The 12,157-nt window shown below is 42.0% G+C and overlaps 1 protein-coding gene across 4 annotated transcripts in view; it reads left to right on the top strand.

The window, feature by feature from the left end:
- CCDC15 (coiled-coil domain containing 15) overlaps positions 1-12,157 on the top strand; it is a 476,574-nt gene that overhangs the window by 327,329 nt on the left and 137,088 nt on the right. For all 4 annotated transcript variants that reach the window (XM_068240262.1, XM_068240258.1, XM_068240259.1 and 1 more), the window contains one exon: positions 10,921-11,070. In XM_068240262.1, the coding sequence (XP_068096363.1) occupies positions 10,921-11,070 (150 nt within the window). The remainder of the gene's footprint in view (positions 1-10,920; positions 11,071-12,157) is intronic.

Raw genomic sequence — 12,157 nt, 5'->3', positions numbered from 1 at the left:
CCTTTTAGGGCTAATTGGACCATGCCTTGTAAGGTTTTTTTCGCCTTCCTCTGGATCAACAGGGATATGTGAGGGAGCAGGCTGGTGTTGTACTTTGGTCTCTGGTTGAACTCGCCGGCCATATGTCTTTTTTCAACCCAAATAACTATGTAACTGTGATTGAGCGGGAGAATCGAGCGGCAGAATCGAGCCATGCATGCCCAGCATCAGCCTGTTGTCCTTGTGGAGTAGAGGTTGTAGTTTTTTTGGCTATTTTTCTCAGCACCCCAAGTTGTTGGTTGTAAGGGCAGAAGTTCTGCCCTGGGTATGCGAGTGGCTTTCCGGATTTGGTCTTCTATAGTTTGTGGTCTGTAGCCTCTGTTTAAGAAGTCCTTCCTGAGGATGTTAAGGAGCCATTCCTTTTTCCCTGTGTTTGAGCAAATGCGGTTGTACCGCAGGGCTTGGATGAATGTGACCGATTGCTTGATGTGGGGTTGTTGCAAGTTATTGCTCCTAAGGTATGAGGGTCGGTCTGTGGGCTTCCGGTATACTGCGGTCTGTATACAATTGATTTTAATTTGAATGTAAGTGTGATGTGGAGCGGTTAATTTTTAGTTTGATGGTGGGGTGAAACCTGTTGAATTCTCTGTGGAAGTTGAGCAACTGCTCCTCACTTCCATTCCAGATGACAAGGATATCATGAGATAATTTACATTTCAAAAAAAGAGGAAGACTAACATGAGGTCAGATTGCAGTATACTGTACAAAATCATATATAAAGCCTTTGCATGTGACAGTACTTTGTATGGTTCTGATCCAGTTCTGAAACATGCCTGAAGAAGAAACTTAAAGTTTTGAAAGCTTGCAAAGAAATCTTGTACAGTTAGCCATTAAAGGTATCACCTAAACAACTTTTGTTGTTTCTCTTCGGATTCTCTCCATGACTAATACCGGACCACACACAACAGACTATTGTCAGTTCATCTGAGGCACTAAGGGCTATGTAAAGCACTGAAGAAAGCAGACCAATTTGATGTAATGTGTGGCATAAGATCTGGTCATTGACAGGCTGACTTCTCACCCCTTCAGCCTCTGCAGCAATGCTACCACCCATATGCCTATTTGCAAAAAGACATCTCAAAATACGATGCTGAGTACATGTGCTCATTTTCTTGGCGAGGCCTGTTCTGAGTGATACCACTGTATGATCTTGGCCACCATGCTGCAGCTCAGTTTCAGAGTGTTGGCAATCTTCTTGTAGCCTAGGCCATCTTTATGTAGAGCAACCATTCTTTTTTTAAGATCTTAAGAGATTTCTCTGCCACGAGGTGCCATATTGAACTTCCAGTGACTTATATGAGAGAGTGTGAGAGCGATAACACCAACTTTAGCACACCTGGGCCCATATGCAATTAACTATTTATCCTGAGTTTTCTCCTAGGACTTAATTTGTATCTTCTCTTTAAATTAACTTTTTTAGCATAAAACAATTTTAAAAAGTAACCAAACGTTGGGGGAAAAGTACTATCAAAATTATTTTGAGTATTTTCTTGCTTGAGGGTAGCTTAAAATGCATTTTATGACAAGTTGTGAAAATATCAAAAGTGAATCGCATATGGCCCCTGATCCCCATTCAAGCTTCAAGCACTTTATTGTCTTTGTGTAACACAACTAAATTACTTTTCATGACAGCCCCACGGTACATATAGGGGAACATAATGATAGTAACAAAGGTAGAAATAGAAGAATTATACCAGTGTGCCAGGTATTTCAAATATTTGAACAATTTGTACACAGTGTTAATTATTTCAGAGGGGATTCAGAGTTTAGCAGTTTTATGGCAGATGGGAAAAAGCTGTTTTTTAGTCTGTTTGTTTGTATGTATGTGTTTTGACATAAAACTTATACCTGATTAAAGGAGCTCAAACAAGGCGTTTCCAGGGTGAGTGTTGTCCTTGATGATGTTTTTGGCCTTTCTGATACAGTAAGTCTCATACAAGAGTTCCAGTGATGGTAGTTCAGTGTCGATAATGACTTCTGCTGTTTTAACAACTCGCTGCAGGGCTTCTCTAGCAGCCTTGGTGCAACTGTTGTACCAGGTCATCGTGTGATTGGTCAAAACACTTTCCATAGTGCCTCTGTAGAAATTAACCAGCAGCTTCTGTGGAAGGTTAGCGCTCCTTAGTTTTCTCAAAAAGTAGAGGCTTTGTTGTGCTTTGCCAATTACAGTAATAGCATTGTTAGCTTAGGACGGTTCTCTGCGATGGTGACTCCCAAAAACTTAAAGCTGGAAACTCTCTCCACTGCCTATGCATTGATCATTATTGGTATGGTTTTTTTTGTATTTAATAACAGATTGTTAATGTCGCACCATTCAGTCAGGTTTCTGACTTATTTGTATGCAGCTTCCTCATTGTCTAATATATAGCCCAATTATGTTTGAGTTATTTATGGGCTGGCAGTCATGGGTGAAAAGTGCGTAGAGGAGAAGACTTAGTACACAGCCCTGTAGCTCGCCAGTGCTCCCTGTAAGGGTGAAGGATGTGTGTTTTCCTAACCTGACAGCTTGAGGGCGATTTGTAAGAAAGTCCAATAACCAGTTACATATGGAGGGAGGAATACCTAGTGCATAGAGTTTGTTGATCAGCTGGCTAGGTACAATGGTGTTAAAGGACAACTGTAGCGAGAGGGTTATGCAGGCTGCCATATTTATTTCCTTTTAAGCAATACAATTTACCTGGCTATTCCGCTGATCATCTGCCTCTAATGCTTTTAGCCATAGACCCTGAACAAGCATGCAGCAGATCAAGTGTTTCTGACATTAATGTCAGCTCTGACAAGATTAGCTGCATGCTTGTTTCTGGTGTGATTCAGACACTACTGCATCCAAACAGATAAGCTGGGCTGCCAGGCAACTGGTATTGTTTAAAAGGAATTAAATATGGCATACTCCATAACACTCTAACTACAGTTGTCCTTTAAATGCCGTGCTGGATTCGACGAAAAGCATCCTAACATAGGTGTTGGGCTTTTCTAAGTGTAAGAAGGCAGTATGGAGAGCTGCACAGATGGCGTCCTCAGTTGATCTATTTGTTCAGAAGGCAAACTGGTGCTAATCTAGATTTGCTGGGATGGAGGCTTTGATGTGTGTGGCTACCAGTCGTTCAAACCACTTGGCCATGGCAGGGGTGAGAGCAACTGATCAGTAGTCATTAACCACTTTATCCACCGCTACAGTATATCTGCATCCTCTGTGACTTCATCTAAGCTCCGAGGACATAGATATTTGTCTTGTAGTTGAAGCAGTGCTGTGCAGGATTGGTCTTGTTCCTTTGCACCCCTCCCGCACTGATGCAGCACTAATTGGCGAAATTAGAATATATGTTCCATGAACCAATAAGATTGATTTTTACTATTAAAAATATTTTTATTTTCTCTGTTCATAATGAAAAATGCACACTGTAGCATCATTTCAGAATCAAATATCTTCACCATAAATTGTGACAGGAACATAATCTAAGTTTTGTGATAAACGGTACAAATAGCCAAACAAAATTTGAGTTTTTTATCTATAGTAGTACTTTTTATTTTTAAACCGGATTTGGTAAAACTGAGAAATAATGTGTTTTTTTTTTCCTCGTTTTCCAATTAAAATGCATAGAGAATAGAACTGTTTAAGGGAAAAAATGCCATGTAATGAGAGCCTAGTTTGTCGTGAAAAAAAACTGTATACACTCACCTAAAGGATTATTAGGAACACCATACTAATATGGTGTTTGACCCCCTTTCGCCTTCAGAACTGCCTTAATTCTACATGTCATTGATTCAACAAGGTGCTGAAAGCATTCTTTAGAAATGTTGGCCCATATTGATAGGATAGCAGCTTGCAGTTGATGGAGATTTGTGGGATGCACATCCAGGGCATGAAGCTCCCATTCAAATGTCAGAGATGCTCTATTGACTTGAGATCTGGTGACTGTGGGGGCCATTTTAGTACAGTGATCTCATTGTCCTGTTCAAGAAACCAATTTTAAAATTATTCGAGCTTTGTGACATGGTGCACTGCTGGAAGTAGCCATCAGAGGATGGGTACATGGTGGCCATGAAGGGATGGTCATAAACCATGCTCAGGTAGCCTGTGGCATCTAAACAATGCCCAGTTGGCACTAAGGGGCCTAACGTGTGCCAAGAAAACATCCCTCACACCATTACACCACCACCCTGCACAGTGGCAACAAGGCATGATGGATCCATGTTCTCATTCTGTTTACGCCAAATTCTGACTCTATCGAGACTCATCAGACCAGGCAACATTTTTCCTGTCTTCAGCTGTCCAATTTTGGTGAGCTCGTGCAAATTGTAGCCTTTTTTTCCTATTTGTAGTGGAGATGAGTGGTACCCGGTGGGGTCTTCTGCTGTTGTAGCCCATCCACCTCAAGTTTGTGCATGTTGTGGCTTCACAAATGCTTTGCTGCATACCTCGGTTGTAACGAGTGGTTATTTCACTCAATGTTGCTCTTCTATCAGCTTGAATCAGTCGGCCCATTCTCCTCTGACCTCTAGCATCAACAAGGCATTTTCGCCCACAGGGCTGCCGCATACTGGATATTTTTCCCTTTTCACACCATTCTTTATAAACCCTAGAAATGGTTGTGCGTGAATATCCTAGTAACTGAGCAGATTGTGAAATACTCAGACTGGCCCGCCTAGCACCAACAACCATGGCATGCTCAAAATTGCTTAAATCACCTTTCTTTCCCATTCTGACATTCAGTTTGGAGTTCAGGAGATTGTCTTGACCAGGACCACACCCCTAAATGCATTGAAGCAACTGCCATGTGATTGGTTGATAACTGCATTAATGAGAAATTGAACAGGTGTTCCTAATAATCCTTTAGGCAAGTGTATATTTCATTTAGGTGTCATAAGTAGGAATAAAGTTATTACCGGTAAATAGGGACATAGCTAAAATGTTAAAACTGCTCTGGTCCATAAGGGGAAAACAAGGTGTGGATGTGAAGTGGTTAAGAAAGTTTATCCTAGGATTTTTTTGGAACTAGCACAATGGTTGTGGATTTAAGGCATAAGAGGACTAAACCCAAGAAGAGAGAGATGTTGAATATTTGTGTAAAAACTCGCTAGTTGGCCAGCACAGGCACTGGAGCACACGTTCTTGCACACCATCAGGACCTGTAGCTTTCCTGGTGTTGATATTTGTGAGTGCCTGCCACACTTAATGTATAGCTCCTTGTATGTCCTGCCTTGTATGTTTATTTATTTTTATTTATTATTTAGTATTTATATAGCGCCGACATATTACGCAGCGCTGTACAGGGTATATACAGTATTGTCTTGTCACCTAACTGTCCCTCAGAGGAGCTCACAATCTAATCCCTACCACAGTCATATGTGTATGTATGTATTGTAGTCTAGGGCCAATTTAGGGGGAAGCCAATTAACTTATCTGTATGTTTTTGGGATGTGGGAGGAAACCGGAGTACCCGGAGGAAACCCACGCAGACACAGGGAGAACATACAAACTCCTTGCAGATAGTGACCTGGCTGGGATTTGAATCAGATATCCAGCGCTGCAAGGCTAGAGCGCTAACCACTACGCCACCGTGCTGCCCATTTATCTATTGTGCAGCACTGCATAAAATGTTGACGCTTTATAAATACAATAAATAATAATATATGAAGGACTAAAGGCTGTGACTCTGTAGTGGGCCCAAAGTTGACTGGAGGCTGATTGATGTCTTTTTCAAATGTAGCAGAGAAGTTCCTCTGCTAGGCTGGGGTTGATATCAGCCAGTGTGTATTGTGTGCCATTCTTCTATTCAAACTTGAGATCTTGTAGCACGAACGAGTAACATGAACCAAGGCCCAGGGAGGGAAATGTCTAATGGACAGACAGATTAATCTATCTTTACTTACCTGGGGCTTCTTCCAGCCCCTAAAAGTAATTTTGTTCCCTAGCCACAGCTTCGGTAATCCTCAGTGTCCTGCTGTCCGCCCATAAAAATCGCTGACCCGGGCGTACGCGCCAGGTGAGCACTATTATGTAAGTTGTACACTCACTACTCTTCATTGTTGTTCCATGAAAAGATATAATAAGAAATGTACAAATATGTGAGAGGTGTACTCACAATTGTGAGATACTGTTTGTGAACATGTGTTAACTTTATTATACAGGTGAAACTCAAAAAATGTGAATATTGTGCAAAAGTCTATTTTTTTCAGTATTTATTTTAGTCGAATTAAAGGTGAAACTGATATGTAAAATAGGAACCCTTTGCAGATGTTTTAGATTAATTCCCTAATTAGAATCTGACACTTTATGCAAAACATTTTCACAATATTCTAATGGTCTGAGATTTTGATTTTGGGGTTCTCATAAGCCATGATCATCAAAATTATAGCAAATAAAGGCTTGTAGATAGGACGAACCGGCACCATCCAGGTAAGTATTCGGCTCTTTATTTCAGATAAGCATCACAGCAACATACAATGCGACGTTTTGAAGGCACCGCTTCTTTCTCAAGCTATGCTGTGCGTGTATAACAAACAAATGACACCAACACCATTTACTGTATATAGCAAACATGGTAAGTGGTTAGCCAATCAGCTATAGCCAAGCTTTCAGCCAATGCATGCGGTCCGTACCTATTTGGACCTGATAGGAAACTGTGTGACTAACCTCTGATAGGACAATTTGAAGTAGACTCCTGCCACTCTCCCACACGCCCTCCATCAATTGTCAACGCGAAGTACACTCCCTTCAGTCAGGCAACGCACCACAGTCCCTCCCACTAGGCTGCAGCAGTGGCGAACCTGATGGGGAACACGCTGTGTGACGTAGGAGGCTGTAGCGCCAAAGCGCCACCTCCTCCCCGTCTGTCTGACAACTAATGACGCGGGCGGCGGCCAAGCTGCCGACTCGCAGCACTACTGATGTAAAGAGGAGCTGCATCGTGGCGGCGACCAATGGGGAGAACGCCTCTCACTACACCTCCATTAACATACATATGTAAACACAAATATCGAAAAATATTATGTACCATTTATATATGGGGGGGAGAATTGAGGAGAAGATTATGAAAAGAGTAACATATATATTCTCTAATTCCAGCGAACGCATGCTTAAAGGGGCCAAGTTACATTATATAAATGCTCGCCACATAAAAACCATCCACTATATAATGTATGTATGCTCCAACATTGCATAGAGGTGGATAAATAGACCCGAGGAGGAACTGCAAAAATAAGAAAAAATAAAAAAAGGCTAGGGACCTGAAATAAGCAAAGAGGCATCAAACGTGCCTTGCCATCTAAAGAGCAGCGTCAAAGAAAAGGCAACATCTATTTCTCTATTCAGGCCCCTTGGCTCCACAGTATCTAATTTTTTTTATCCAATGTGTTTCTCTCCATAATAATTCTTTATCTCTGTCTCCTCCACTCCTAGGTGGCAAAACCTGTTTAATAACCATAAATCGAAGTTTGCTAACATGATTTTGTGCCTGAACAAAGTGAAAGGGAACAGCTTGGTCAGTCAAAGCAGTCAAAGCCTCACGAATTGCATGTTTATTGGATGATAATCGTTTCTTCATTTTTTTGTGTAGTCTGTCCAATATAAAGAAGTCCACACGGACACTTCAAAGCATATACTACGTAGGCTGAATCACACGTGTAACATCCGTTAATCTTAAACTTTGTACCTTTGTAGGGGTAAGAAATCTCACTACCTTTAATCACCGAGTTACAATGTACACAATTCAGACAGGGATGTGTACCCCTACAAGCAGAGACTGACTGTCCAGCTGTCCCCCCTCCCATGTCAGCATGGACCAACCGGCCTCTCAAATTAGGTGCCCTTTTATAAGAAATGAGTGGGGGGGTTTTGTACTGCTCCACCTCTGGGAAACTATCTGTCAATAGGTACCAATGTTGTTTGATGATCTTAGCAATATTATCACTCTGTGTATTGTATCTAGTTACAAATGTCACACGATTGGACATATTCCTATGTGGTCTCCGTCCCTCAGGTCGACTCACCAACCGTTCTTGTGCCCTCTGCACAACCTCTGAAGGATGGTCTTTACTCAAAAATGTCTCAGTCATCTGACCTAACCTGTTTTTTGATGTCTCATCATCACCTATATTTTGCACTAATTGAAATTGGCTAATTGGGATCGACTGCCTCATGGCCCCTGAAAGGAAACTACCATAATGCAAAAGGGAGTTAACATCTGTGGGCTTGACATAGAGGTCGGTCACCAATCTGTCATCAACTTTACCCACAAGGTTATCCAAAAAGCTGACCTGTTCAGCTGAACAATATATGGTCAGTCTAATGTCTGTACACTGGCCCATCAAAATGTGGCCCTGCCTACACGCAAAAACATCAATGTAGTGATACCATTGTAACGCATGTTTTTGAAGTAATCTGTTGGTGTCCACGTACATCTCCTCATATACACCCATGTATATATTAATGTAGGGCAGGGCCACATTCGACCTCATAGCTGTGCCCCTCCTCTGCATATAGTACCGATCTTCAAATTGAAAATAATTGCATGTTAGTACAATTTCAAGCAAAGAACATACAAAGTCAATCTGCTATTTGGTAAAATCTGATGCGGTTTCCCACATAAATCGGATGGCCTCCACACTCCCAATGTGAGGTATGGAAGTGTAGAGGCTTTCCACGTCCAAAGTGATGAGGTGACAAGGTCTGATATTTTAGTTTGATGGACCGAAAAAAATCTTTGTAGGTCTACATCAATCTCAAGGAGATCAGGTGTATAAACTGGTGCAAATGACAGACCATAGTTGAGTGCAGTCCTGGCTTGATAACTGATCCAAGAGTCCCTCCTGTGATGAACTCGTGGGAAAATCTGATGAATCAAGCGGAGCACCATGAGGTTGTGGACGTGAACCCCCAGGATCACTCTGTCTAGGTTTACGTGGTACACGAGGCCTACGAACTGGTCTTTGCCATGAATACACATAGCCCAAACTATCATCATGCTCATCTCAATGGTATTTTTGTGGCTTAATTGCTTCAATCTGTTTTTGATGTACTTTAAGGCATGTAAAAAGTTCTGTGGAAAACTGTTCATATGCTTCAGGTGTGACCAGATCCTTCAATTTAGCTTTAAGGCCTATGCCTATGTAACCTAAACTAATGTCCAGCACTGCATAATATGTTGGCGCTTTATAAATACAATAAATAATATGTGTTGGGTCTCCAACTTGAGTAATTCTTCTTGGATTCTCTGGACAGTGAATGTCAGAGTCAAAGGCCGCTTTATTCCAGATAAGGCTCCACTTATGGCAAAATGGCTGATCTGTAGGTAACATAATGGGGACCACATTGGACCGCATCCCTCTCGGAATTTGTTACTGCGATGATATTCTGCCAACATCTTGGCATGCAGTTCTATGGTAATATGCATTTTGGCTACCTTGATGATTTGTTTCCTGAGTGTACATTGGTATCTATTGTCAGATAGTTTCCCAGAGGTGGAGCAGTACAAAATTCCCTCTCTCATTTCTTATAAAATTATTATAATTTGAAAGATCGGTTGGTTCATGCCGACATGGGAGGGGGGAAAGCTGGACAGCCAATTTCTGCTTGTAGGGGTCCATTTCCCTGCCTGAATTGTGTACATTGTAACTCAGTGATTAAAGGGAGTGAGATTTCTCACCCCTACAAAGGTACAAAGTTTAAGATTAACGGATGTTACACGTGTGATTCAGTCTACGTAGTATATGCTTTGAAGTGTCCATGTGGACTACTTTATATTGGAAAGACTACACAAAAAAAATGAAGAAACGATTATCATCGCATAAACATGCGATTTGTGAGGCTTTGACTGACCAAGCTATTCCTTTTCCCTTTGGTCAGGCACAAAATCATGTTAACCAACTTCGATTTATGGTTATTGAACAGGTTTTGCCACCTAGGAGGGGAGGAGACAGAGATAAAGAATTATTATGGAGAGAGGCACATTGGATAAAAAAATTAGATACTGTGAAGCCAAGTGGCCTGAATAGAGAATTAGATCTGTTGCCTTTTCTTTGAGGCTGCTCTTTAGATGGCAATGCCTCTTTGCTTATTTTAGGTCCCTTGTCTCTTGTCCGCCACTGCTGCGGCCTGGTGGGAGGGATTGTGGTGTGTTGCCTGACTGAAGGGAGTGTACTTTGCGTTGACAGTTGATGGAGGGTGTGTGGGAGAGAGGCAGGAGTCTACTTCAAATTGTCCTATCAGAGGTTAGCCGCACAGTTTCCTATCAGGTCCAAATAGGTACGGACCGCAGGCATTGGCTGAAAGCTTGGCTATAGCTGATTGGCTAACCACTTAACATGTTTGCTATATAAATGGTGTTGGTGTCATTTTTTTGTTATACACGCACAGCATAGCTTGAGGAAGTAGCTGTGGCTTCGAAACATCACATTGTATGTTGCTGTGATGCTTATCTGAAATAAAGAGCTGAATACTTACCTGGATGGTGCCGATTTGTCTTGTCTACTGCTATATCGATCTGGAGCATGCCAGATCTACCATGGCACATCACCAGTGATAACAGAGGAGTGCTCCACAATCTCTCTTTACAAGTAACAAATGAAGGCTTGTAATATCTCGCTTTGCATGTAGTACGTTTATTTCATATATTAGTATCACCTTTACTAAAGTAAATGAACTTTGCACAATATTCTAATTTTTCGAGTTTCACCTGTATACCACGTGTCAAAATTTGTTCTGTTAGAAAGTCTCTCACAAGACAAAAAAAAAAAATTGAGAAAATGAATTGTTTGTACTGCACATTACAGCGATTGGGCTTAAGGCAGGTGTGTACATGAGATTAGAATGCTGACTTATCTCTATTGATAGCATCACAAGACACACGTGGACCAACATCTCAGCTTTTGTTTTTATAGAATCCAGTCTCTCGGAGGTCTCCTGACGTACGTCTTCCTCCTGCTGAGAAGCATCTTTCCCTTCTAAGAGGATATCATGATCTACCTCTTCAGCTTCTCTCTCCAACGGTTGACCAACAAAAGAATAGTAAGATTACACTTCAGAATCATGTAAGTGCAGTGTGAATAATCCTCTGATATTAAAAGAACATTCCTGTTATTGTTAATGAAACTGTGACCTCCATGTCACAGTGTGCTAGTCTGATAGGTAAGGTGCTTAAAAATGACTTAGTTTTCAGGCTTGAGATAATAATCAAACATAATCCAGTTCTGATCTCCATTCTGTACAGTGATCACTGCGGGATCAGGTACTTTGGAGAATCAGCAGTTTGTGCCTTAAAGGGAACCTGGGGTGAAAGTGATATGGAGGCTGCTGTGTTTATTTCATTTAAACAATACCAGACAAACTGTTGACTTGCTGCGATGTCGGGGATTCCCTGTGATGGCATCATTACATGCGACCAGCACTAGGGGGAGTCGTGCGAGATTGCTGCAAGCACCCACAGATTAGGTGAGCTGCCGCTTCTGCTGCTAATCACATCATTACACGCCACTAGCATTAGGGGGAGTTGTGAGAGAAAGGAGGCGTCACTGACTGCTGCAGGTGCCCACGGATTAGGTGAGCTGCTGCTTCTGCTGTCGATTGTGTCATTACGTGCGACCAGCACTAGAGGAAGTCATAAGGGAGAGAAGGCATCTGTGATTGCTGCAGACACCCATGGGGTAGGTGAGCCGCTTCTGCTACCGATAATTCTGGACTTTGCACTGAGGAGGACACAAGGGGACAGAGGAGGACATGGGGACACAAGGTGGGGGCTGAGGGCGACACAATGGGCATGGAGACTGACACAGGGGGATTCAAGGGGGACAGAGGAGGACATAATGGTCATAAAGAAGGACACAAGAAAGATACAAGTGGGAAAGAGGAGGACAAAAGGGGGCAGAGGTGGACACAGGAGGACACAAGGTAAAAGGGGACATAATAAATTGGAATGGGGTGAGGTGGGAGATCCACAAGACATCCCTGCACCATGGACACACCAAGTTTAGTATATTTTTCCACCTGTTTTTTATCCTCTAAACCTAGGTGTGTCTTATGGTCAGGAACATCTTATGGTCCGAAAAATACGGTGCATGTGTGATACTTACTCTACTGTATTATGTGCATTCAGACTGTAACCTCCAACAGCATGTTTGT

This window comes from Hyperolius riggenbachi, chromosome 6, assembly GCF_040937935.1.
Source record: "Hyperolius riggenbachi isolate aHypRig1 chromosome 6, aHypRig1.pri, whole genome shotgun sequence".
Taxonomy (NCBI): domain Eukaryota; kingdom Metazoa; phylum Chordata; class Amphibia; order Anura; family Hyperoliidae; genus Hyperolius; species Hyperolius riggenbachi.
The sequence above is the reverse complement of the archived record's forward strand: the minus strand, read 5'-3'. Positions and strand labels throughout refer to the sequence as shown.